General features: G+C 41.8%; 7 protein-coding genes across 15 annotated transcripts; 4 read left to right on the top strand and 3 right to left on the bottom strand.

Moving 5' to 3' along the window:
• Nucleotides 1–351: 351 nt before the first annotated feature.
• Nucleotides 352–6950, top strand: LOC105695752 (splicing factor 3B subunit 1). 3 transcript variants are annotated; one of them, XM_012417632.1, is made up of 12 exons: nt 352–441; nt 529–603; nt 832–1010; nt 1090–1176; nt 1234–1360; nt 2778–2857; nt 2942–3109; nt 3191–3407; nt 3496–3900; nt 4026–6309; nt 6395–6611; nt 6710–6950. In XM_012417632.1, exons 2-12 carry the CDS (start codon nt 576–578, stop codon nt 6866–6868), a joined length of 3951 nt encoding a protein of 1316 aa, XP_012273055.1. In that variant the 5' UTR covers nt 352–441; nt 529–575; the 3' UTR covers nt 6869–6950. The 3 variants fall into 3 exon arrangements, with proteins under 3 accessions (XP_012273055.1, XP_023290394.1, XP_012273056.1); XM_023434626.1 differs by having other exon boundaries at nt 373–603; XM_012417633.2 differs by lacking the exons at nt 352–441; nt 529–603; nt 832–1010; nt 1090–1176; nt 1234–1360 and adding an exon at nt 1420–2447.
• Nucleotides 6951–7342: 392 nt separating this feature from the next.
• LOC105695753 (protein mago nashi homolog) lies at nt 7343–8309 on the top strand. Its single transcript, XM_012417634.2, has one exon. It carries the CDS (start codon nt 7609–7611, stop codon nt 8047–8049), a length of 441 nt encoding a protein of 146 aa, XP_012273057.1. The 5' UTR covers nt 7343–7608; the 3' UTR covers nt 8050–8309.
• A 76-nt stretch (nt 8310–8385) lies between these two features.
• On the bottom strand, nt 8386–10036 carry LOC105695710 (60S ribosomal protein L8). The gene is made up of 5 exons (XM_012417529.2): nt 9944–10036; nt 9539–9686; nt 9313–9454; nt 8815–9128; nt 8386–8627 (listed from the first exon to the last, which is right to left on the bottom strand). Exons 2-5 carry the CDS (start codon nt 9674–9676, stop codon nt 8448–8450), a joined length of 774 nt encoding a protein of 257 aa, XP_012272952.1. The 5' UTR covers nt 9677–9686; nt 9944–10036; the 3' UTR covers nt 8386–8447.
• A 30-nt stretch (nt 10037–10066) lies between these two features.
• LOC105695708 (pyrethroid hydrolase Ces2a) lies at nt 10067–17428 on the top strand. Of its 6 annotated transcripts, none has more exons than XM_012417522.2 (9): nt 10067–10556; nt 12686–12930; nt 13170–14848; nt 15086–15371; nt 15451–15636; nt 15710–15989; nt 16048–16526; nt 16607–16865; nt 17047–17428. In XM_012417522.2, the coding sequence occupies exons 3-9, from the start codon at nt 14594–14596 to the stop codon at nt 17342–17344; spliced, it is 2043 nt and encodes a 680-aa protein (XP_012272945.1). In that variant the 5' UTR covers nt 10067–10556; nt 12686–12930; nt 13170–14593; the 3' UTR covers nt 17345–17428. The 6 variants fall into 6 exon arrangements, with proteins under 6 accessions (XP_012272945.1, XP_023290395.1, XP_012272947.1 ...); XM_023434627.1 differs by lacking the exon at nt 10067–10556 and adding an exon at nt 11654–12115; XM_012417524.2 differs by lacking the exon at nt 10067–10556 and adding an exon at nt 11654–12119.
• Nucleotides 17043–20058, bottom strand: LOC105695709 (proline-, glutamic acid- and leucine-rich protein 1). 2 transcript variants are annotated; one of them, XM_012417528.2, is made up of 8 exons: nt 19819–20058; nt 19301–19699; nt 18856–19202; nt 18601–18783; nt 18240–18504; nt 17960–18160; nt 17440–17833; nt 17043–17183 (listed from the first exon to the last, which is right to left on the bottom strand). In XM_012417528.2, exons 1-7 carry the CDS (start codon nt 20035–20037, stop codon nt 17450–17452), a joined length of 1998 nt encoding a protein of 665 aa, XP_012272951.1. In that variant the 5' UTR covers nt 20038–20058; the 3' UTR covers nt 17043–17183; nt 17440–17449. The 2 variants fall into 2 exon arrangements, with proteins under 2 accessions (XP_012272951.1, XP_012272950.1); XM_012417527.1 differs by having other exon boundaries at nt 17104–17237.
• A 31-nt stretch (nt 20059–20089) lies between these two features.
• LOC105695707 (sphingomyelin phosphodiesterase 4) lies at nt 20090–23634 on the top strand. The gene is made up of 13 exons (XM_012417520.1): nt 20090–20203; nt 20289–20588; nt 20687–20789; nt 20859–21087; nt 21160–21382; nt 21467–21579; nt 21670–21828; nt 21906–22077; nt 22146–22331; nt 22397–22615; nt 22690–22959; nt 23054–23283; nt 23346–23634. The coding sequence occupies exons 1-13, from the start codon at nt 20177–20179 to the stop codon at nt 23479–23481; spliced, it is 2367 nt and encodes a 788-aa protein (XP_012272943.1). The 5' UTR covers nt 20090–20176; the 3' UTR covers nt 23482–23634.
• A 56-nt stretch (nt 23635–23690) lies between these two features.
• On the bottom strand, nt 23691–24798 carry LOC105695426. The gene is given in 4 exon segments (XM_023434640.1): nt 23691–23801; nt 23881–23958; nt 24057–24416; nt 24487–24798. Coding segments are annotated over 4 exon segments (861 nt in total).
• Nucleotides 24799–25927: the final 1129 nt, after the last annotated feature.

Below are 25927 nucleotides of genomic sequence, written 5' to 3'. Positions count from 1 at the left end.
CGTTCCATTTAAAACGACAGTTACCAGAATACTATACTGCCATCTTATGGGCTTTAAGGCAGTTTATCCAGAAAGGGTTAGTAAAGGCGAAGATTAGACAAGATGGCAGTCAATAAAGATGCAGAAACCACAATATGTAGAATTTAATTAAAATTAAATTTTTCAAATCTGTACAAAACTAAATAACACTGTATTTATATTGTATTTATAACAAACTTTCAAGTTGTCACATTAAATTGTGATGTGTTACGTAGGGTATTTTATTTAAAATCGTGGCAGCCCTGCGTGTTTCATGAACGCACTGTGAAAGTGCGCCTTGTTTAAAGGAACTGTTTGTAGCTGCTTACTGAACGCAATCACCAAAAGTTAGGGAGCAATATGACGACGGATAAATAATGTTCGATCCAAAGTGAATGTAACATCGTTTAGATTGCGTGTAAGGTACGGATTGATCCTTTGGCATATATCTTGAAAGTGTTTCGCGTGTATTATCGTATCAGTGGAATAAACTGCGACATACTCCACCAGGGTAGACGTTTCCAGACGTTTTAAGCCGACGTTCCTTGTGGTACACGATGGACTCCATTCCACGAACTCACGAAGGTAATTTCTTTCATTAACGATATTATCAAAGGTTCTCCAAAATCTGCTATGAATGGCCTGTATACACGCGTTGTAATTCATTCAAGTCGAAACGTTTGTTGTCCTTGTACATTGTACGTCGAATTAGGTTAGATGTACGATTGTTGAATATCAGAAAGATGACCATATTTATGAGTTATTGATAATGCGTGTTCAGTTATGTCGATCTGTAAATAATATTTCTTGCAGATATCGAAGCCCAAATTCGGGAAATACAGTCGAAGAAGAAAGAAATTCAGAATGCTGCGGTAGAGAAAGAGCAAGTCGGACTGGGAAAGACCGGCTTCTATGACCAGGATATCTATGACGGCACTAACAATAAGTTTGATGGCTATGTCACCTCAATTGCAGCTAATGATGAAATTGAGGTAAATTTGATTTAACGTAACTATTTTTCTTTCTTAATTTTTAATGGATCATGTTTATAATGAATTATTATATTTCCAGGATGAAGATTACGAGCCTAGCACATTTAGCAGTAATAAAAGACCGGGATACAATGCACCAGCAGCATTACTTAATGACATTGCACAGGTATGTTAAGGATATGATTATTTTTTATTGGATGTTACAAAAGTTTTTCATTTGCAGAGCGAAAAGGATTACGATCCGTTTGCTGATAGGAGAAGACCCACCATAGCCGACAGAGAAGATGAGTACAGACAAAAAAGGAGACGCATGATTATCTCACCAGAACGTGTCGATCCCTTTGCAGAAGGTTGGTATCATTCTTTTACTTATTATAATGTCAAGACAAAAATTTATTTGTAGGCATAAGTTTTCACAATGAAACTTCCATACACTTCTAAATATTTAGTTACGATAGATAAAGACTGTTATTACTTTAATTACTTTTTATTTTTTTCTTACATAAATTTCACTAAATTTGATTTGTAGTTTTTGACTCACTCTGAACGAAGCAAAATCCTTTTTGTAGTCGATGTTACATAGTAGTGCTGAAATAATCTTTCATCGATTATGTGTTAGGATCACAATTTAAGTAATTAAACAAAAATAAGTTTTTATTACACACATTTAATTTCGTCACACCGTACCCTCTAAACATGTAATTAAGATATCTTATTTAAGTACTAGTACGAAATCTGCTTTTTTATTTTCCATATCTTCTGTGACTATAGTGACTACTGTTAAAATGGTGCAAAGGTAGTCGAAAATTTAAACGTCAATTTAAAAGTTAATAGCTACTCGAGTGGTCTGCTCCTATTTGGTTAACGCTATAGTCCAGAAAGTGTAAGAGAAACTAAATAAAGGCATTTTGTATCTTCCCATGAATGAGACGAATGAATGAGGTTTTCGCAAACACATATACTAATGTAAACGTTTTTTTCCAATCTTAGTGACGGTCTGCACATTTGGAATCATCCGATAACCCAGGATTCTATGTCGAAGGTTAAGCGACACCGAGTTGTAGTCACGTTATTAAGAACTCGTTTACCGAATGACACAATGAAACCTAAAAAATTATAGCGTTCAATACTTAGCTTAAATTAGTACGAGATTCACAACAGAGAGTCCGAATAATATCGCGAAAATCTTTATTGTGTCGTGCAGTCAGCATATCAATCGTCACTAATAACATTTATCGATTGCTACAAAGGTTCGATTTTTTCATTGGGTCATGCGGGTTTACTTTAAAAAAGCGTACTTATCCGGCGAACTAGAATGACTGGTACGAATGGAGATACTATTAATAACGAGAATGAGTTGATTTTTAGATGGCTAAAGTATTTTGTCGATGTGGAAGACTTGAGCAGGACTGTGCTCCGTACGTCAGCAAACCCCACGTACGTATGCCAAATGCCGGTTACTGTTGCAGCTCTCGTTAAAAAGGTCGTTTTCATATTTACACGCTCCATAAACAAATGCTCGACCCAGCGGGTCTAGGGCATCTAAACTCATCACGAGAAAAAGTACTAAATGCTATCGAGAACCAACCACCGAGAGCCCATTCAGTAGCTTCGCTTAGAATTCCTACGGATACTCTAAGGGCATTCAACAAGTACATTCGATCCATTGGGACTTTGACAGTCCAGAAGACGTTTTCGATAGTCTAACTCGCTTTCAACAGATGACTAACAGTTGCGCTTTGCGTGACGTTTGTTTCGTGGTTGCAGGTGGGAAGACTCCTGACATCGGCTCCAGGACGTATACTGAGATTATGCGAGAACAGCTCCTAAAAGGAGAGGAGACCGAGGTGAGTTCTTATTCTTTGCCTATTTCTTCTTCTCACAAAAGAATACACTTCACACGTACGATCCCTTCCCTTGTCTGTCCTCAGTTAAGGAAAAAATTGGTAGAAAAAGCAAAGGATGGCACTCTAAAAGCGAACGGAGAACCCAAGTTGGCTCCTAAAAAGAGAGGCCGATGGGACCAAACCGACGACACCCCGACTCCCAAGAAGGCAGCCGGAACGGCGGCGACACCGACGTCGTGGGACAATGCTGACGTAAGTTGCGAGTTGTAGCGATTAATTTACGCGTTTTGCCTGTATCTTCGACATTACGAGTTAACTAAAATCATTCGATAGGTAACGCCAGCAGCGATCAGATGGGACGAGACCCCGGGCCACGGGAAAGGCGGAGAAACTCCAGGAGCTACACCAGGAGTGAGCACCAGAATGTGGGACGCTACTCCGGGTCATGCCACTCCTGGCGCCGCTACTCCTGGAAGGGAAACACCGTCTCACGAGAAGACAGCGTCCAGTCGACGAAATCGATGGGACGAGACCCCTAAAACTGAGAGAGGTGGAGAACGTTATTAATTCGTTATTAATTGAACGCATGGATAGACCTACCTGAGTAAATATTAATTAAATGTAACGCTCGTAAACAGAGACTCCTGGACACAACAGTGGCTGGGCCGAGACACCTCGCACCGACAGAGTGGCCGGCGATCTGATCCAGGAGACACCGACCCCGTCGGCGAGTAAACGCAGGAGCAGGTGGGACGAGACTCCCTCGAATCAGACTCCTGGCTCCATGACTCCGCAGACTCCAGCCACCCCGTTGACGACTCCTCACCAGACGTCCATCCTGACTCCGAGCGGAGTCACCCCCACCGGACCAAAAGCCATGGGACTGTCGACCCCAACCCCGGGTCACCTGATGTCCATGACGCCGGAGCAGCTTCAGGCTTATCGCTGGGAACGCGAGATCGACGAGAGGAACAGGCCTCTCTCGGACGACGAGCTGGATGCTCTCTTCCCGCCCGGGTACAAGGTCCTCCAGCCACCTGCTGGTAATTATTAAATTTTATGATACAATAATTTGAAGAACTCGTCCGAAAGCGAGATTTTATTTTTGCGCGACTTTATTTATCCACGACGAGGCGACGGAGATGTTAATTCCGTGGACTCTTCCCAGGTTACATACCGATTCGCACGCCCGCTCGGAAGCTGACGGCGACGCCGACGCCGATCGCCGGGACGCCCCAGGGGTTTTTCATCCAAACCGAGGATAAAAGCGCGAAATTCGTGGACAACCAGCCGAAGGGCAACTTGCCGTTCATGAAGCCGGAGGACGCGCAGTACTTCGACAAGCTACTGGTCGACGTAGACGAGGAGAGCCTAAGCCCGGAGGAGCAGAAGGAGAGGAAGATCATGAAGCTCCTTCTGAAGATCAAGAACGGGACCCCGCCAATGAGGAAGGCCGCTCTTCGACAGATCACCGACAAAGCGAGGGAATTCGGAGCGGGTCCACTGTTCAACCAGATCCTGCCGCTTTTGATGTCGCCGACGCTGGAGGATCAGGAGCGGCACTTACTGGTCAAGGTTATCGACCGGATCCTGTATAAATTGGACGACCTCGTGCGGCCGTATGTCCATAAGATCCTGGTGGTGATCGAACCGCTGTTGATCGACGAGGACTATTACGCTCGCGTGGAGGGGCGAGAGATCATCTCGAACCTGGCCAAGGCGGCTGGACTGGCCACGATGATCTCCACCATGAGGCCCGATATCGATAATATCGATGAGTATGTGCGAAACACGACTGCCAGAGCTTTCGCCGTGGTGGCTTCCGCCCTGGGGATCCCCTCGTTGCTGCCCTTCCTAAAGGCCGTTTGTCGCAGCAAGAAGTCCTGGCAGGCTCGACATACCGGGATCAAGATCGTCCAGCAGATCGCCATCCTCATGGGCTGCGCGATCCTGCCTCATCTGAAGAGCTTGGTGGAAATCATCGAGCACGGACTGGTGGATGAGCAGCAGAAGGTGCGTACGATCACCGCCCTGGCGATCGCTGCCCTGGCCGAGGCGGCTACCCCATATGGTATCGAAAGCTTCGACTCGGTGCTGAAACCTCTTTGGAAGGGTATTCGTACTCATAGAGGAAAGGGCTTGGCGGCCTTCCTCAAGGCCATTGGGTATCTGATCCCCTTGATGGACGCCGAGTATGCTAATTATTATACCAGGGAGGTAATGCTGATCTTGATCAGAGAGTTCCAGTCGCCCGATGAGGAGATGAAAAAGATCGTCCTGAAGGTCGTCAAGCAGTGCTGCGGGACCGATGGTGTGGAGGCGCAGTACATCAAGGATGAGATCCTGCCACACTTCTTCAAACACTTCTGGAACCACCGGATGGCACTGGATCGGAGGAACTATCGACAGCTGGTAGACACCACCGTGGAGATCGCCAATAAAGTTGGCGCCTCTGAAATTATTAACAGAGTAGTGGATGATCTGAAGGACGAGAACGAGCAATACAGGAAGATGGTCATGGAGACGATCGAAAAGATCATGGGGAATCTGGGAGCTGCTGATGTTGACTCGAGGCTCGAGGAGCAGCTGATCGATGGCATCCTTTATGCCTTCCAGGAGCAGACTACCGAGGATGTTGTTATGTTGAATGGCTTCGGCACCATTGTTAATACCCTAGGGAAGAGGGTCAAGGCCTATCTGCCTCAGATCTGTGGTACCATATTGTGGAGGTTGAACAACAAGTCAGCGAAGGTCAGGCAGCAGGCTGCTGATCTGATTTCTCGCATCGCAGTTGTCATGAAGACCTGTCAAGAGGAGAAGCTGATGGGGCATTTAGGAGTGGTATTGTACGAGTACTTGGGAGAGGAATATCCCGAAGTGCTTGGTAGTATACTCGGTGCACTGAAAGCTATTGTGAATGTGATCGGAATGACCAAGATGACACCTCCGATCAAGGATCTGCTTCCTCGACTTACTCCTATTCTGAAGAATAGACATGAGAAGGTTCAGGAGAATTGCATCGATCTGGTTGGCAGGATCGCTGATCGGGGTCCAGAATATGTGTCTGCGAGGGAGTGGATGAGGATTTGCTTTGAACTCCTAGAGCTGCTCAAGGCTCATAAGAAAGCCATCAGGAGAGCCACTGTCAACACCTTTGGATACATAGCGAAAGCCATAGGACCTCATGATGTCTTAGCTACGCTGCTAAATAACCTCAAAGTTCAGGAGAGACAAAATCGTGTCTGCACTACGGTAGCTATAGCCATCGTTGCAGAAACCTGTAGTCCCTTCACCGTTTTACCTGCTTTGATGAACGAGTACAGAGTGCCCGAATTAAATGTGCAAAATGGTGTGCTGAAGTCGCTGTCCTTCTTGTTTGAGTACATCGGAGAAATGGGCAAGGATTACATTTATGCAGTTAGTCCACTGCTGGAAGATGCTCTGATGGACAGGTTGGTTGAATACTTATGTATCATTCTTAGAGTCCTCTAAACTAAAATAACGTTATCTGAATGTCTATTGTTTTATTTGTTTCAGAGATTTAGTACATCGGCAAACAGCTTGTGCTGCAATAAAACACATGGCTCTTGGAGTTTACGGTTTTGGTTGTGAAGATGCTTTGATCCATTTATTAAACCATGTATGGCCAAATGTATTCGAGACTTCTCCTCACCTGGTTCAAGCATTTATGGATGCTGTCGATGGATTACGAGTTGCCCTTGGACCTATTAAAATTTTACAGTATACGCTACAAGTAAGTCCATTTTTTATATTTATTCCCTGGTACGTATCGTTGTACCAGTAATAATTAAATAAAAATCGGTAATATATTTCTTTTTATTTGATTCGCAGGGATTGTTTCATCCGGCCAGGAAGGTCCGTGATGTCTATTGGAAGATTTACAATTCACTTTACATCGGTGGACAGGATGCTCTTGTCGCTGGATATCCGCGAATAATGAACGATCCAAAGAATCAGTATATTAGGTACGAATTGGATTACGTTTTGTAAGAGACACTACAGCTCTCGATACTGTACATTATTATAAGTTATACATAGTGTATACATATATACACATCCACATCTGACGAAAGAGTAGCGCAATCGATTTATACTATTAATGTTTATAAGTTTCACGATAGCGATACACCGGATGAAATTATTTATACTCACAAATTCGATAGATTGAAGATCCCCGTGAACTTGCTCGTTAATTAGGTGGAGTTTAATAGTTTACTCCTTACGATCGCTTTCTTTTCTATCGAGCGAAGCGAAGACATTGTCATTTCTCCGTGTCAGTCTGTTTGCCTCAATAAACATTTCTTTCGCCCTACGAAAAAAAAATTTTAACAACAGTACTTTTAATTTCATAATTTTTCTTGCCTTTGGTTTTCATAGTCTACACGATTTGAATTTTCGCGCGGTAACTATCGGAAGCGCGCCGAGTTTCAGTACCGCACCACGCTTCCAGAAGATAGCGCTACGTGTAAGAAAGGACTCTAACCTCAAAATAATTCGGCACTGGACCGGACTTTCAGAGCTCGCACGAGTTGCTGTTAAAACTCACGTTTCTGTGAAGTATATTGAATTCCTGATCTTATCCCCAAACCAATGGTATTAGGCCTTAGGAAAAGACCGAATTCCAAAAAAGATAAAGAATTCCTGATCTCGTATAAGTTCAAGACACCAAAGGAAGCGAAAAGTCATCAAGCGTAGACGAATCGAGGTTAGATTGACAAGACATAGTAGTTATGTCGACAGACTTTTACATACGCTACTACGTGGGGCACAAGGGAAAGTTCGGCCACGAATTTCTGGAGTTCGAGTTCAGGCCCGACGGTAAACTCAGATATGCGAATAATTCTAACTATAAGAATGATACCATGATCCGCAAAGAAGCTTACGTTCACAACTGCGTCATGGAGGAGTTGAAACGCATCATCCAGGACTCGGAGATCATGCAAGAGGATGACTCCTTGTGGCCGCAGCCTGACAGGGTGGGTCGTCAAGAGCTCGAGATTGTAATCGGTGACGAACACATATCCTTCACCACGTCAAAGACAGGATCTTTATTGGATGTGAATCAGTCTCGAGACCCTGAAGGACTTAGATGTTTCTACTACCTCGTCCAGGACCTGAAGTGCTTGGTCTTCTCTCTCATCGGACTCCATTTCAAGATCAAACCAATATAGATCTGTTTGCATCTCAGAAACGTTGACAGACATTTAAACGTTTCCCTGTAATATCATATTTTACGAAATCAAGTAACAAAAAGATATTTCCAAAGATGGACGTGATTCACTCGACTGCACTGATTTTCACCCAATCAACCATTTGGAAGCCAACTAATGTAATTCCATATACTTAAAACTATACTGTATGTTTTAAAAGTATTCTCTTGTGTACAATATTAAATAATAGTTTTATGAATAAAACGATCGAATAAGTAAAAGTGGGCTTGTTGATAATTATTGTTTTCATCTGCAATAATCTTAAAGGAATGGTTAAGAATAATTGGTAAAACAAAATTTTGCAGATTTTGTATATTTTTTTATTATATAATAACCACACAGGAGAATTAGTATACAGTCTAATCGTCCTTCTTGGTGTCTGTTTTTCCTCCTCGGATTCTTCCAGTACGACGTGCAGCAATGAGACCGATCTTGCGACCAGCGCTGGTTCCACGCTTAACCGTGGAAGCTTTACCAATATGCTGGTGGTTACCACCACCATGGGGATGTTCCACAGGGTTCATAGCAACACCACGAACCTGGATCACAAAAAAATACAATGCGTTAAACATTGAATGATATTTATAGCATAACTTTTAAATTAGTTCATTTTATCTCAGTAAGATTCTGACCACACGATACTATTCAGGTTTCAAATGTCAAGGCATCATTGATAAATTTTAAAGAATTCAAAGTCAAAGTATATATCATAGAAAAGAATATTACCTTAGGCCAGCAATTTCTCTTGGCCTTGTATTTGTGGTAGGCACGACCAGCCTTAAGGATCGGTTTGTCAATACGTCCTCCACCGGCAACGATACCAACCATCGCCCTGTTGTTCGATGGAATGACTTTTTTGGCACCAGACGGCAGTTTCACTCTCGTCTTTTTGGTGTCAGGATTGTGGGCAATGACGGTAGCATAGTTACCAGACGCTCGAGCTAGCCGGCCTCGGTCGCCAGTCTTCTCCTCCAGGTTACATACGATAGTACCCTCAGGCATCGTACCAACAGGCATAACGTTTCCAATTTGCAAATTGGCTACAAACATAATTACAAGACATTAAAATCTACTTCACCATAACTAAATAATTCAATTGTTTAACGATACTTCAGAAAGAGCCTCTAGTTTAACATCTTCAGAGACTTTCAGTAGGTAATATACTAGAAATCATCATGGAATGTTCCGATAAGAATATAACGAAGAACAAGTAAATAGCTTTACCTTTTTTCCCACAATATAAGAACTGTCCTGTGTACATGCCTTCCGGGGCAATGAATAGTTCTTTGCGGGTCTTGAATTTGTATGGATCACGGAAGTGAACCACTGCCAATGGAGCTCCACGACCAGGGTCATGGATTATGTCCTTTAATATACATGAAACTTAATATGCCATTATCTAGATGTTAAATCTGAGGATGTCTATTACATGTGACGCCGAAAACCACACCTTGACGACTCCCTTGATGTACCCATGCCTCTCGGAGAAGTCCAGAGATCGGAGTTTCGGCGCTCCCTTCCTCCTCTTGGTGTGGGACCGGAAAACGGATCCAGCTCCCTTACGTTGAGCACGAATAACGCGACCCATGGCTCAACACCTGAAAAGGAGTCGTTTTATTAATTACCAAGCCGCACAAGATGTAGCAAAACGTCAGCTGTTGTTATTCGCGCAAGACATAACCTCGATGTCGGAAACGAAAGCGGAGAGAAAATCGAGAAAATTGTGAAGAAATATTTGCGGCACGACGTAGAAAAGCATTGCAGCAAAGACGAGTCGCAAATTTAACGTTGGGATGGCGCATTTTCGAGAGAGTAACAGCGGATTACGTGAGTGAAAATAACACGAGAAACGTACCAAAGGAATCGACGGCGAACAGAGAGAAGTCGCCGCCGGAAATCGGCTAACCTGAGTTCATCGGTTTGCTATGTTGGTACCCATGAGTCGACCAACCAAGCCGTCCCTACATTTTATGCGGGGAATTTAAAACTAATATTTAAAGAGATATTTTAAGGTCAAGTGGAGCTGAATTCGTTTTTACCGCAGTACTCAAGGTACAATAGAAATACTCGGTACCAAATTTACAGCGCCATATAGATATCGTAACGAATAAATCGAGATTTCTAACCTAAGTTGCGGCGATACTTTATGGCCATTAGAACAATCTAACGGCAGACAAACGCCCGATTCGTTATTAGACTAATTCGAATCCTCGTGTTTATAACTTGCTCCAATTGTCGGCGAGTACTTCGAGTGCACAAATCGGGCGTAAAGAACTCCTCGCCCCAGAAATGAGAGGCCAGTATCTGCCCTAAGAACAACAGCGTGATTAGTCATTGCTGATTGCAGTATGCAGATAATTTGTTAACGATATTGCGCAGTTGCAGTGCAATTGTGAAGCAGACCTCGATTACGCCGACTCATCTACGAGCAGTGAAGAATTTTCGAAAGCTCTCCCACCGACCTGGAGGTATTTCCTAGAGTATATTTAGAATTCATTTAGACCTTCGAGATTATTAGATCTCTGCCTCCCAGCTAAATCGCGCGACGATCCGAAATATCAACTCCGAAGGCGTCCAACCGTTGAACATTTCGGTCTCGTTCTCAAATGCTTGAAACTGCTGAAATTTAAAGATGAAAGCAGCTATTTTAATGGAATGCACCGCATAAATGCATTAAAGTGTCTTCGGCGTCGTTCGAGTTCAAAGATTAACCCTCGACGAGACAGGTACACTCGTAACGCACAATTACGTGCGTCGTCATTTTTTCAGACTGCACATTCAGTTAATAATGTCACTCATAAAATGTGCAATTTCAGCTGCTCCGAGACAGGTCGAAATTTAATGTGCGGTATCAGCGACCAATTATGTCGGGAGCCTTAATAAGGCATCTGTCCTATCGAGAGCGGCGCGTCAACGCGTCGGGGATGAACGGCCAATCGGAATTGCGGACGAAGCGAAGCGAAGCTCTGATTGGTCGTTCGGCCTCGACGCGTCGACGCGCCGCACTTTGACTGACGTCCGACGCGCTTGGTGGGACCCCGACCTTAACCCCCGACGCAACCGACGCGGCCATTACGTCCCACCCATGGACGTAGGATATATAGAGCCTGAATGGTTGATTTAACTGTGAAATCAACCACATTGAGACAGAAAACGCTCTCTTTCTTTCTGATTTTGCAAACTATCTGCGCAGAGCAAAATATGGCAACTTGCAGTTTACCAGGGCTCTATTCCCGAGTTCACGGGAATTTTCTCGCCTACGAATAGATTCACATGAATAAATTCGCATTGAAATCACCGAAACGCTGTTACGATTTTAAGGCCGAGCGTCCCTTGTTACCGAATCGCGTTGTTTCACATATGAAATCAAAGGCAAATCGGCTCTGAAGAAAACAATTGTTTTCAGTAATTTCCGAGTGAATAGCCCCTCGGGATGAACTCAAGAATCGGGTTCTAGGAAGGGAGAAAATGAAAGGATCATCCCTTGGGCCCCTCTTTTATTTTCGCCATGGTCGTAAGAACATTAAGGGAGTGACTCGGTGTTCAGGGTCCGTGTATCCTACGTCAATGGTCCCACCCCTACGTTCCTCGGTCATGCGCGTCACCCCCACCGACGCGACCATTCGCCGCTGGACCAATGAGATAACGTCTCTGAACTTCCACCGCCAATCACCCTCGCGACGCGCTCCGAAAATTCAGTGAACCGGGTGAAAGTCAGGTGAACCAGTTGAACTCGAGTTCCCGTGGTTTCCTTAGGTTCCTCGTGAACTTCCCCGGTTTTTCCCTCTCGCTGGCGAGGCGGGAAAATCTCGAGCTCGTCCGAGTCTGCTCGAGTTCACGCGAGTCGCGCGTCGAGGTCGAGGACCGTCCATCTTCCGCAATCTTGCGCTCCCCTTCCAGAGAGCCGACCTCTTTTACTAGGAGAGTTCTACGCGGGAGTGTTGAATTCGGTGGAATTTTCGAAAAAAAAAAGTGGCCTCCGCCTGACTGGTAGATTTGCTAGGACGACTGGATCCAAGCTTTCCTCGTAGGTACTCCGAAATTGTTTATTTATTACCCGAGCGCGCTTGGGTGGCCGCCATTTTGTTTTCCCTCGGAAAAGTTTCTTCCACTTGAAGGTCGGGAGTGAGTGGCGCGGGTAACTGCAGTGTTCCGAAATCTGTCGGAAACGCTCTCGGCTTCGCTCTATCCTTGTCTCACCTGTGAGGTTAGGTCGGGAATTAATGACGCGCTTCACGGCCTGCAGGCTTCGGAACGAAGGTGCGTCGTTCATGTAACGGGTGACCTCGCGAGTGGAGTCGCGACTCACCCTTGCGAATTTTCCAGAAACGAACGCGTTTAATAACTCGGATCACCGCGAATATTTACGTCAGGAAATTCTGGAGTTCCCGGAGAATTTAATACGTGCAACAGGTGACAAGGGAGGGTGAAGAGCGAATAATTTGCCTCCGTGGAAATCCTTAAACGGTTTACCGCGACTTTAGAATGTCAGCTGGTACATCAATTGCTAACAATATTCAACAAAGCGGAAGGTTCTACTCCTTCAGATTTTTGCAACGGTTTTTGAAGTGATATTTAGATGTTTGTTACGTTTCAGGTGACGGAGGTACATCTTGTGCGGAGGGATAAGCCAACGCATATATCTACAAAAAGGGGCTTGAACTGCAGAAGTTATCGGAGAAGGATATAAGATCGGAGGGATGCCCAAGCGGACCAGGGGGCCTGTCAGGGTTCAGCCGCGACGTCGAACGCGTGGCGGCGTCGCTCGCCGGGAGAGGCGAGACCGCACACAACTGAAAGACGCTCTTAGGGCTGTCCAAACACGAGAGCAGACCTCCCAAGGTAGCTAGATGAAGACTGGATACCCCTGCTAGCAAAAAATTACCCCCTTGCAATTATCCGACCCTTCTTCGTTCAATACTTGTTTTTGTGAGCAAGGTATATTCGTTCTTAATAAGCTCGATGAAATGTAACTCGCATGTAAAAATGTATTGTCTCGGAATGACACTTGAGGGAAGAATTGTTAAACCCTTGGTTTTTTTATAAGTATTTTTAGAAGCAATGATTTCTTTCCGTTACAGTTCTCGGACCAGTGGAGGAAGTCCCAGATGTCGTTGAAAGTGTCGAGAGTTCCAATGATTTGGATTTGAAGCATCTTGTGCAAGCCGAGCAGTGGAATCCAAGAATTAGGACAAGATCCTGCAAAGAAACCGTAACAGAAGAACCATCTCCAAGTAGGAAGAGATCAAAGCGTGTTCTGCATGAAGTTGAAGCTTTGAGTCTTTCCTCAAGGAGGTCAATCAGTCCTCAGAAGGGTGTAGAAGACCTACATTCTTCTGGTTCAGGATGCCCAGTCTCAAAGACAGTGTGCACCGTGCAACTACCCAAAGAGTCTACTGTGGGAATTTTATTTCCAAGTAGAATCGAGCCTGCCTTATCGACCTCTGAAAATTACAATTTCTCGTCTGCTATCTTATCGGTCAATTCGGAAACAGATGATCAAGATTCTGTTTCTTGGAGTCACGAAAGCAACGTCTCGGAGTCGTTCTCCAATCGAATCAGTCCTGAAAAATTAACTCCGACACCTGAAAGGACACAGGTGGAAGTTTCGAATCCTGATGATGATAAAAAACAGGAAAATTATGAAGATCGGTCACTCGAAGCCACCTACGTTCCCTCTCCGATTCGAGCTTTGGCTCGATTTTTCGATGGCTACATTATACGTCGGTGGAGAGGGTTCTTCGGAAAAAATCCTGAAACAAATTCGTGACGTGGATCAATAATTAGATTACCTAGAGGGATATTATAAGTACTTTAAAAATGACTTGAATAAGTTTTAAACTTTAGGCATATGAAATTTATCCCCTAGTTATGACTAAAGGGAATCGTAAAGTGTATTGAGGAGGAGAAACGACAGTTTGCATGATTAAAAAATTGTAGTCTACTTATGATATAGCACGGTAATCGGATAGATTTTATACAACTCTATTAGGATAAATATCAGTACAAAAATAGTGTACACAGTGACGTAGGGTACAAACTGACATACCTTGGAATGTATTGTGTGCTCGAAGAATCACTACTAATCATGTTCAAGTGCAACGAACCTGAAGATATTTAAAAATATTTTAAATCACGGAGTATATTTACTGTAACTGTAGTTATTAACTCCGGTTTTATACAAAAGACGAAGGTATATTTGGAAAGCGGCGTTTCCAGCAGAAATAAAATAAAGAAGACAAGTCCGTCGTTCTTTGTATCAGTCCTATCAGTTTTATTCTTAATTATTGAAAATGTACGATATTTTATGTTCCATGTCATGAATTGTACATACATATTCTTAAAGTTTAGCATTTCCGGTAACGAAATCGTGTCTAGCTAGTACATAGAAGAATTAGGACACGAGTGAACTATCTTCTCATTTGCTTCCGGAATTGCATATATATTTTTTTTATCGGAGCCGAGCGTTTTATCGAATCTCTCCATTCCACATATACCGGTCGCAATGGACGGACACGTTTTATTTTTCCTTACGTTCGTCTTTTTGGCAATTACTGCCACTTCGGAGAGTCTGAGAAGGCAAAAACGAATTGTTGGAGGGATTCAATCGGCTCCGCCACCTGAAGACGACCCAGTTGTATTTGTTAATAGAAATAATCGGAATGCTCGCGTTATCGGAACACGCGACCCTAAAAAGGGATTCTACGTATTTCGAGGAATTAGATTCGGAGAGCCTCCAGTTGGTCGCAGTAGATTTCAGGTAAATCACCTCGTACATTTTAATATTTTAGCACGTGGACTTTTTTTTTTATCTTTGTCCGAAATTCTACTATCTCGGCATATCCTGTAGTCCTCATGTTATCAATTTTTTTCCATCCTCCCAGCACTTCCCAGCATTTAAAAGTTTGAAATAACGACTGTAATATGCTATTATTAAAAAGAGGGATAAATTTGCCCAAATTTGAATGATGCTATTTGGGATTCTTCTTGTTTTCAGAGACCCAGGCCAGTGCGTCTTGAGGGAGAGTACAATGCAACTTCATGGGGTCCTCCGTGCCCTCAACCGAGTCCTGAAGACAGTGACCAAGTCATAGGAGTCGAAGATTGCCTTTACTTAAATGTTTTCACACCTGCTTTACCAGATGCCGGTGATGGATATCCAGTTCTGATCTGGATCCACGGAGGGGGTTTTCGAATAGGAGCTGCTTGTCAGTATGAAATGAGGAACCTTATAAAGAAGAAAATGGTCGTTGTGTCTATTCAGTACAGATTGGGATCGCTGGGTAAATTCAATTGAAACAGTAAAATGTTTACGCTATGATCTGGACAGAGCGATGTTATTCGATGGGAATTTTACTTCAGGTTTTTTAAGCACTGGCACGAAGGAACTGCCAGGCAACAATGGGATGTTTGACATGGTACTTGCTGTAGACTGGGTGAAAAACTACATCGGCTACTTTGGTGGGGACCCAAAGAAGATCGTAGCAATTGGGCATGGTAGCGGGGCTGCTTCTGCACTCATGCTCTCCTTATCAAAATTAACAAAGAGTAGGTCTCGATTGCATGGTGAATATTTTAAGTTTATACCATTTATAATTCCGCTGTTGCACTTTGGGTTCAGGTTATTTCAGTGGACTGATCGCCATGTCTGGCTCTGTTCTCTCTCATTTTGCTGTTGATAAGGATCCACTGAGCACCGCCAAGACCATTGCAAGTTCAAATGGATGTCCCATCGAGGATGTTCCCGAAATGGTGCGTTGTTTGCAGGAATTACCAGTGGAGAAACTTGTAGCAGTTGAATCGAGGCTTGCACGTCTCAAATCCGCCGCTCAAGGATTTATTTCAGGAATCTCCAATCTCTTGGGTCCTGGACCTGTCATCGAAGGCAGCGATGACAACAGGTATTAAACTATATTTGAATGTCCGTTGGTTCTTTATTAAACTTTAATTTTTATCAAGGTACTTGCCTAATTTTATGTCGGAGACTCCAGAGTCTGCCTTAAAACTGGGCAATTTTCCGAAAATTCCACTATTAACCGGAGTCGTTAAAGACGAGACTGGCGGCGCAATAACTGGAAAATATAAGAAAGAGATCGAAGGCAAACTGCAGACTGTCAAAAATTTCTTGAATAAGGATTTGGTGGAATCTCTTCAGAGTAAAATCCCTGTTTTCGGAAACCAGACCCAGCGATTCGTCCCTGAAGAATTTGGGAGATATTTGGAAACTCTTGGTTTTAACGGAAATGGCAAAGACGTTCGCAAAGTGGCGGGGATGATGGACGACGCACTTTTCAACGCTCCAGCATTCTTGACTGCGCAGCACTGGTCGAACAAAGCCAAAGCCTTTCTTTACAGTTTCGATCATCAGGGTAAGCGACATTACGGGAAGAATTTCCTGGCAGGTCTACCTATTATTGACGCAAAGAATCCGGACGATGGTAAGTTATTTCACTCTTTTTCTATTAACATGATTTTTTGCATGATGTAATTATTATTGTATTAATACTTTTGCTTGCAGATACCACAGGGCATGGAGATGATTTAGGATACGTATTTGATCGTAATACTATTTTTGGGAAAGAAATCCCTGACGACCCTAAGGACGAAGAGGATGACAAAGTCACCGAAGCATTTACTGACATGGTGGCGAACTTTGCTCGCAGTGGAGATATATCGTCCCCTGCTACAAAAGCTCAAAATTTAATCTCTGCCTTCTCTCCAACCGACAATTCATTTGTTAGCATCACATCGAAGCCTGAATCACAGAAGAATTTCAGGTTTGAAATATTTTGTAATTATATAATAGGCATATCAGGGAGTTACGTAAAGATAAATAGAATTAGTTGCTGATCTTATTTAAAATGTAGTTTATTTTTTTTTTGCATTCTTCAATAGGTCTTATAAAATGATTGTAGCATAATTACTAAATTATTCGGTTTGTTAATCGCTGATCCACAGGTACTGCGAAATGGCACTATGGACTGGTCTTACGGAACGATTGCAGTCCACTTCGTGCAACCTTTATAAGATCACTGTCGACACGGTTAAAGAATTGGCGAAAGGCGCAGAACAAATTGTCGATGTTGTAGAATCACCTGTCACAGGAATTGGAAACGTCGTCAATGGCTTCGTACCTGCCAAATCACTTGCTAAGGAAAATGCAGGAAACCAGGAAAAGCAATTAGTCAACGTGCCTGAATCGAAGCTAATAAAACCATTGATACCCAAATTAACTGGGCTTGGACTATTTGGATGAAGATGTAGTTTAGTTTTTTTTTACTACAATACTTGAAGTATATCATTTTTAAATTGAAGTTATAATTATCTTTGTAACGTGACAAAAAATCTTACCAAAATTAAATTAAACACCGTTCTGGATATTGACAGACCCTGTGTGATTAATTGGTTCGGAACACTCCATCTCGCAGTCATTCTGATTTCCTATTACATTTTCCGGAATTGGTAAGTCCAACGTCGGCGCAGCAGGGTGAACAATTTTTTCCAATTCCTTTAACCCTACTTGTGATTCCTGTATTATGTTCGTGTTGACATCGCTTAATGCCATTTCGAAGATTTCTATGGAATATTGAGTTGGAGGTGGAACTAGGGGATGAGGATTCAGTTGAACAGCTTTCAGGGTCTTCAACAGATGTAATCGACAATCAACATTTTCACTATAAAATGTCTTTCCAGCAGATCCCAGGTAAAAGTCATACAGAAGAATTACTACGATGTTCTGAATATTCTGGAAAGTAATAATTTAATTATAATTGTGCAATTTACACAATAATTATATAAAAATAAAAGCAAGTATATTTGGCTCAAAGTCGACAATCGACATTCCATGTGCAACGCAACTGTCTTTACTTACTGTATAGAACGATTGTTTCAACCAACATCCGGCACTGAAAAATATATTCTGTAAAGCATACAGAGCATTTTTACACAACTCAGCATTTAAACAAGGATCGGTACAAGTCTCTGTCGTGTTTCCCAAAGTAGTACTGTTTTCATATTGGCTGTCTCGTAATCGTTTCAATGCTTTCCTCGATAGGTGTTGAGGCTTTTGAACCTATGTGAAAATATTACAAAAAAAAATAATTTACTGTGTTAGGGGACAGATATGTAGTGAAATTATAGATCATAATTACCGTGAGCATTATTCGATCTCTTTCAGGAATGATATCTTTTGAAATGTGTGGCAGGAACTCGTCAGCGACCATTTCAAAGCCTGACAGTGATCCTATGATCACCAGCCACGTTGACAAAGTCTGATAGACTGATATTCGGAGTTGATTGAATGGTTTACTACCACCAAACGTAGATGAGCTCTCAATTTCAGCTTCGGTCCATTTCAAAGTTTGTTGGAAGAGCTGCAATATCGTTAAAGCGTACGGTGCCAATTCGTGACGAAATCTATGTAGACAAAAAAACGAGAATAGTGTTTATAACGAAATACAATAGAGAATGTTAGTACATATGCACGGTAGCAAATCGACATTGAAAACTCACCCATTTATTAGGGCATCGAGCACCGACATTAAACCCACTTGTAAACTGGGTAAAATAAACTGCAGTATTTGGTTCTTTATGGAATCGTTACCTTTCAAACAAGTTGGAGTCACAGCCAATCCACGGCACAATACTCGTAAAATATCATGGGGGGAAACACTGTTCTTTTCTCCATAGCCACAACTAGAATGTAATAGATATGAAACTTGCTTATCGAATTTGAGAGGTATCTAGTTAATATTATATATTAATTACCACAACATGGTTGATAAATAAGTACACAGATTTAGAAATCTCCTCTCGATGTCATGATAGTATTCAAGTACATTGTCTTGTGATATCTCTGGAAGTTCCAACTTATCCGAAACTTCTATATCTTCTAATTCTACTAGGCCACTGAACAAATCGTCCATTATTGCATGCAAACTATTGCACAATAAAACTTCATTGTATAACCATGCAGTATAAGTTGACTTTGTAGGTGGTGGTTTGAATGTACGCACAGTAGCTTTCGCCAACAATGTGTAACAACTTGCACCACAGTTTACCAAATTGTTCCGCGTCGAATCCACCAAAGGCAGAATGATCGTTCTAATAGATGTCTGCAATTAAACTATTGTTACTCTGAAGCAGAAAGTGATATATCCGAAAGAAACTTAAATATCCAAGTCTACAACTTATCTTAAGCAATTACTCTTACTTGTAACTTTTCACATGCTTCTGGATAATGATGCAATAAAACTGCAGTGAGATAAAATGTTGCTCCACATCTTTTTTCTGCTTCTAAATTTGTAATAAGTGAGATAATTTGCTTCACATTCTGCGTGGATATTTGCTTCTGCAATTCCGCTAATCCTTTGCAATTTATTATTAAAAGACCTAACACTTTGCATGCCAATGTCAAATCATAAACGTCACTGTGAATGTTCTCTAAAGGCGCAGTAGCTTTAGTAATCCAAAGAATAGCATATTTCAACAGATTTTCTTTCGGGTATCTTGCTAAAACCTTATAAAGGATCTCTAAACCACTTCGACGTGTATTTGCCTGATTTAATCTGGTATTAATTGCTGAAATAATGCTATTTTGTACAGAGTTTATCTGAAATAAGATGAAAAGTGAATAACAATTACATACCGATATCTATGTAGCTAAGTTTTCAATAAGTAAATGCTTTGAAAATATTTATATAAAGGTGCGAGTAAATCTTATTACTTTACCTCGTCTTTAGCAAATGGTATGTCGCAACGTGATGACAGGAAGGTGTCAAGGAATTTGTTATACTCAGAGGAATTCTGATCGAAAGAATTGATTATGTTCAAAATTTGAGCCATATCGCTGACAACACTGTCATGCCCACGTGCTTTATCTAACCTAGACGTTGTTTCTGCTATACAAGTTACTGCGAGAGGAAGAAAACACGTACTTGTTGCGTACATGTGTGCTCTTGGCGCGCATTTACGGATAGGTTATGTACGGCCGGTTACTTCGCATTTGATATGATCCATGTATTTAATGTTGATAAAGTCATTTGTAAAGTTCTATTCGATTAAATAATTGTGATCCAGATTTATAAATATGGCTGCATCCACTGATGTAATTACGGTGAGGATTGTGTACATTTTAAAAAATAATTTTTAGGTTACAATATACCTAACGTTCTTTTATTATAATATTTATAATTTTTCAGGCTCGTATGCAGACATACCTGAATATGCCGTTGGTACAACGTTGCAGAGAAATAGCTATTTTAATTGATGAATCGAGCACTACCGAGCTCCAACATGTATTTCCAGTTTTGGTAGATTCAATATTCGGCATAACAGATAATTGTGGATGGTGCTTACACTTGATTACAATGAAAAAAAATCCACACGAGTATGAAGTACTCTGCAACTTTCTCAGTCCACAAGGTCCCATGTTTTCGTTGTGCTACAAACTGTTGCCGGATTGTTACTTGAAATATAATTTTTTAGTCTCGTATCTGCCGGTAAATCTTTTTAGCTATGCACTTTTATAGAATCTAAATTTTTTTATAAATATGTTGAGCACCGTTGAATCCATTACTTTTATGATTACTTGTTCTAGACGACAATTCGTTTAATGTTGGAAGATGGTCTAATACCTCCATTTTACTTGGACAAGATCAAGGATGATCAGAATACAAGATTTAATACCGCTTTATCAATGAGTATCCTTTGCAGTAATGCTTTTTGGACTTTTGTACAGTTTCAAACTTGATGAACCTTATAATATTCAGATCCATTCGAGTATTACATATTTCACTTTGCATATCATTTGACGAATCCTTGGTTACAAGTACTGCAACAAGATAATGTTTGGGTGAATTGGGAAACTGTGTATGTACAATTAGCACATTGTTACCTCTACCACTTTTTGCCAAAAGACAACTCGACTGTTCTTCCTATTATCGGACCATACATTAAAAAAATACCACGAAAACTTATGCAATCTCCTGAGACTAAAAGGTAATTAATAGTTTATAAAATTCAATAATTATTTAACTAGTACTAAGTAAAAGTTGTTTTACATCCTTGTAGAGATTGCAACAGGCTCCACACACCACGACTCTTGAGAACATCGATATTATCGCAAGGATCTACAAGTCCGACAACGGGTGTACAGCAACAGCAGTGTCTACCGCAAGTGTGGCGAAGTGAAACAGTGGTTCAGGTGTTTTTAGATTTTTGGTTTGAGTATACAGACGAGAATCAACGTATCTCTCGTTTTAGCACACAACTATCAGCACCTGTTACATGCAGAGTTAGTGTTCATACCTATATCTAGCGAAATAATGATTCAGTATATTTTTAAATTCCGTAATATAATTTTTTGCAATAACTGTAGCACAGTATCCACTCTGGAGAACATATTCGTCTTGTCAGGGCATTCATAAAGACATTACATGAATTTGCAAATAGTGCGACTGGAGATAAAAGTGCAATGGATGAGTTGAAAAGGTAAATATCAATTATGTTAAAGAGTTCTGTTGTGATACCAATAGTATTAATTTTTATTGTTCCAAAAAATAATTATTTTTATTCATTCAGGGTTATATTGCCATCTGTACAAGGTAAAATTTATACGTTTCTTCGAAAAGCGATTCATCATTGGCCACTGGACAGTTCATTCAGATTAATTCTTGAGGCATGGTTAAGCTTTATTCAACCATGGCGATATGTTCCAGGACTATCTTATACTAGAGAAGGGTTTGTTTCATTTGCTACAGCAGATAAGGAAATAGTGATGTTAAAACAGTTAAAGAAATTGAAAATATATTTTTTAGCAAACCCGAAGAAGAGGAAAAAGGAAAAATACACGACGTTGCTCGATGGATTCCATTTGTTGCAAACAACTTATTAGCATATACTGCAATATTTCAACAATTATTACCACGCTTCATGAGAACAGATCTTGTTGCACCAAAAAATGCCCTGATGTTGTTCAGAGTCACAAAGGTATTTTGGATATCTTCTTTTTATTCCAAATATTTGACTACTGATATTATTACACTTTTTCTTCACAGGTGTTTTCTCAGCCTTATCTAGCAAAGATGTTGATCGAAGTGGAAAGTTGCATTGATGACATTGGAATAAGTCGAGGCAGAATGCAAACTAGTCAGTGGAATGTGTTGGTGCGACAGAAGATTCAGGAGTTGGAAGGACCGTCATATCAGTATGTTCCAATGTTTTCAACGACCACAGTATCTCAGGTAATAATTGTCTTCGCTCGACTACTCTACAATTCAATTACATTTATATTTGCAATTCCATTCAGGTCGTTTGGTTTCTGAGTACGATTAAGCAGGCACATTTGACAGCAACCAGTTTAGTGGAGGCTCTGGAGAAAAGAAGAACTAACAGACGTTTAGTAACTTTCTTATGGGAATTTTTCAACGGTGAAGACCAGTCATCCGATGACATAAGTCTCGATGAGAGACGACGAGTACCCATATACCTTGCTAACGCGCAGCAACAACTTATTGACATATTCCAAGTATTACTGTTAAAAAAGAATAGAAAAAAGCAAATTATGTCCATGAAGCTTGAAGACATTGTATGTTTTTTTAGATAGAACTTGATGACATTCCACAAATTGCTATCGTCGCTGACCAAGAATATCATGATAGTATTCTTTCCACATCATTTTGTCAGCATTCGCAGGCTGAAACAAGCATGGATACAAGTAGGCCAGGTGTATACGTTCCAATTCAGGACGGAAGACAAACTTGTCGTTACATTGAATACATGGGAGATCCTGAACTGCAGCCAGTGCGAACAAATGAGAACTCTTTTCTAGTCAGAAATTTCTATCGGTTATGCAGTCATTACAATAGGAAGGTAAACGGAATTCGCTATAGGTGATCATAACCTCACCGAAGGTGCACTGCACGATACTTGGTGTCGACTGATACAAGATCGATATTACTTCCAGTATGAACGTGAGTTAATAGCAGCATATAGCAGAAATGATTTCTTTGGCAGAGTCGTTAGGCAAATTTTGGTGCCACCCACAACTGTCATAAAGCTGCCGAAGAGAGTAGGTTGTGAATTTTCCAGTGGTTGCGAAGAGAAGTTACCTCCTCGAATTAGTTTACGACCACTCTCTCGGTATGGCTTTCTCCTATTTATGACCATCGGAATGTTCTTTTCCTGGATTTTCGGGTAAGTGTGTATGTTTATTCATTTCAATATATTTCATATTAATCTTATTTCTCTGTGCACAGATACGGAGCACTGACGTTTCCAGTTCTCCTTTTCTTTCTGTGGGTTGTACTTATACTCATACGTGCTGTGTTCGAACCTTGGATGCGATCTGACATAGCCTCGATGAGGCCAAATGCATCGGCCTTTCTAAATTAAGTCACCTATATATATAATTTATACCGATATATATAATTTATACCTCGAAAGAGTAATTTAGAACACTTGAATGTAATTACACATAATTAGAACGGTAACATTTGTATATCTTTTACAGACTCGAAAATAAATGTATTGCACATGGCTGTATAAAAATCCAAACATACGGTAACATCAACACAGTGCACGATCAACAGTCAACTTAACAATTATGGTTCCTGCGGAGCTTCTTCCTTAATGTTACACAGCACAGCGCCCTTTTTAATGGATACACCTACAGAGCGCGATTCACCCCCTTCCGAACTACTTGCTGGATCATCCTATAAAATAATACCCTAATTAATTAATTTACCCAAGTTTATAGAAAACTTGATACGATCACTAGCGAAGAGGACTTACAGACATTGACAGTTCATGCTCATCGTACTCACTTTCCTCATCCTCTGAGTTAGCTGCTCGCTGGAGGTACAGCTTTACCTGTCGAACAGGTATCGCAGGAATTAAATTTATTATCAGATATATTTTATTTCTTATATTTTTGTTGAATTGCAGATAGCCCTACAATGGTCTGGTACCTTTCTGATACTTTTAAGCGAAGACAGACTGGAAGTCCTGACTGGCTTGGAGAAACTGATGAAGGCATCCTCCGGCACAGGAGGCAGGTTGACAACATTATTCAAATCTATCAAAGACTCCCTTGACCAATTTTCAGGGTACTTCTCGTCCACGTCCGACCGGAAGCTGCGAGCACTGCTCGTGGGTGGCAAAGAAATCTGCTCGCTGAATTTCTGCTTGGTTTCCAAGTGCCTCAGCCTCTCCGAAACCCCAACTGAAGAGACGTTGTCCAGGTCATGGTTCAACACCGTATCAGCGTTCTCCAATTCATCGCTGTCCAGCAACTCTTTCTCCAAGATGGCCAGGAGCTTCTCAAAGTCCTATTAGGGAAAATTTGAAAATACATTTAAAATACATAAATTATTTATCATTTATAAGTCAGAAATAGACTGCCGGTGTAAATGCTCATCCCTGTTTCAGGTTCTTCAGGTTCTGATCGGGAAGAGGAAGCGAGTCGATCTGGTGCAGCGCCGAAGCGGTCAGCCTTTGCCCGAGGAGGACGAAGTTCTTCGCCGAGTTTTGCATGGCGGAAATTGTGCGAGTCGCCCTCACCGCCAGATTTCTCAAGCCTGAGACGTATTTCTTCCCGGTCTGGGATCGTTCTTTCAGATCCACCGCTGTTTCCGTGACGAGGAGAGCATTGTGCAAAATGTGCTCATATTGTGCGCGGAGGCCCACCATCTTGGCCGTAGGACTGACCATGCTCGGAATTTTCGCCCTCCGAGGAAAAATTAACGAACCCGACCAAGATATTTTTAAGATATACTCTTTTCACGCCTTTCCGGAATATTCGAGGCTATCTCCGCCACGTATAATTTTCGACTGCCTTCAGGTCTGCCGTACTCGAAGCTGCGATTTCAATTGTTAGACCCAAATAATCCCGATGTCTTGCAATGCTTGCAACAAACCTGAGCACAGGTGAAGAAAATCTCAAGAATGTTTTCTGGTGAAAACAAGCGAGGAGCGAAAACTAATAACAAAAACGCGGCACCAATACCCTGTAATTAGGCTAGTTACGAGCGTTTTAAAATTAGTCTTGCGTAGAGCGGGAATTTCTTAACCGGCGTAGGCGTAAACGGGTCATCCCTCCATATTCATTGACGGGTCCCGAAGGTGAAACTTTACTTTCAACCTTAAGCGGGCCGATTAGGTGGATTATTAGAAGTCAGCCCGTGTCGCGGTTACTTTCAACATCGCTTCCGCCCTGTATGTTTAAGCGATTATCGAGCAAGATGAGCGAACCTATCGCCGGCTTTTTTTTTCCTTTTTTTCACTCAGAGTGAATAGGAGCTTAACTGGCCGCGGATGCATCGATGCGTGCCAGCTGGTTCACCGAACTCTCGTTACTTCTGATTCCTTATCCGCGTTGGCACCTCATCAGGGCGATATCGCGGGTCGAACTAATTGTAGGGTATCGTCGATTCTGAAAATACCTGCGGACATTTTGCGACACCGCCGTTCGATCGATAGGCCGAGCCATTATTACTGCTCGACGTGCAGAGCGATCAGGACTTAATCATCGCGGTTCGTTATCGGTGCCATTGTTAACGGATGCTGGGACGCGAGAAGCATCGCGTGTTTTATCGCTCTCTCTTGACCCGAAGGTTTAGAACCGAGGAAAGGAGCTATTTCGAAATTAGGATATTTTAAATGTATTATTCGACGTCTGGATATTCTAAGTTTATAAGTCGAAATTTAGATGTCAAATGTATAATTCGAAATTTAGATGTTTTAATTGTATATTTCGGATTTATGAAATTAACGTGGTGCAGGAAAATGCCGTTTTCTGGACCGAAGGTGAGCTTCTTCCAGGACGTGCGACCGGCACACG

Source organism: Orussus abietinus, unplaced genomic scaffold (assembly GCF_000612105.2).
Source record: "Orussus abietinus isolate OABI.00-Male unplaced genomic scaffold, Oabi_2.0 scaffold4, whole genome shotgun sequence".
Taxonomy (NCBI): Eukaryota; Metazoa; Arthropoda; class Insecta; order Hymenoptera; family Orussidae; genus Orussus; species Orussus abietinus.
This window is presented reverse-complemented; position numbering and strand designations above follow the sequence as displayed.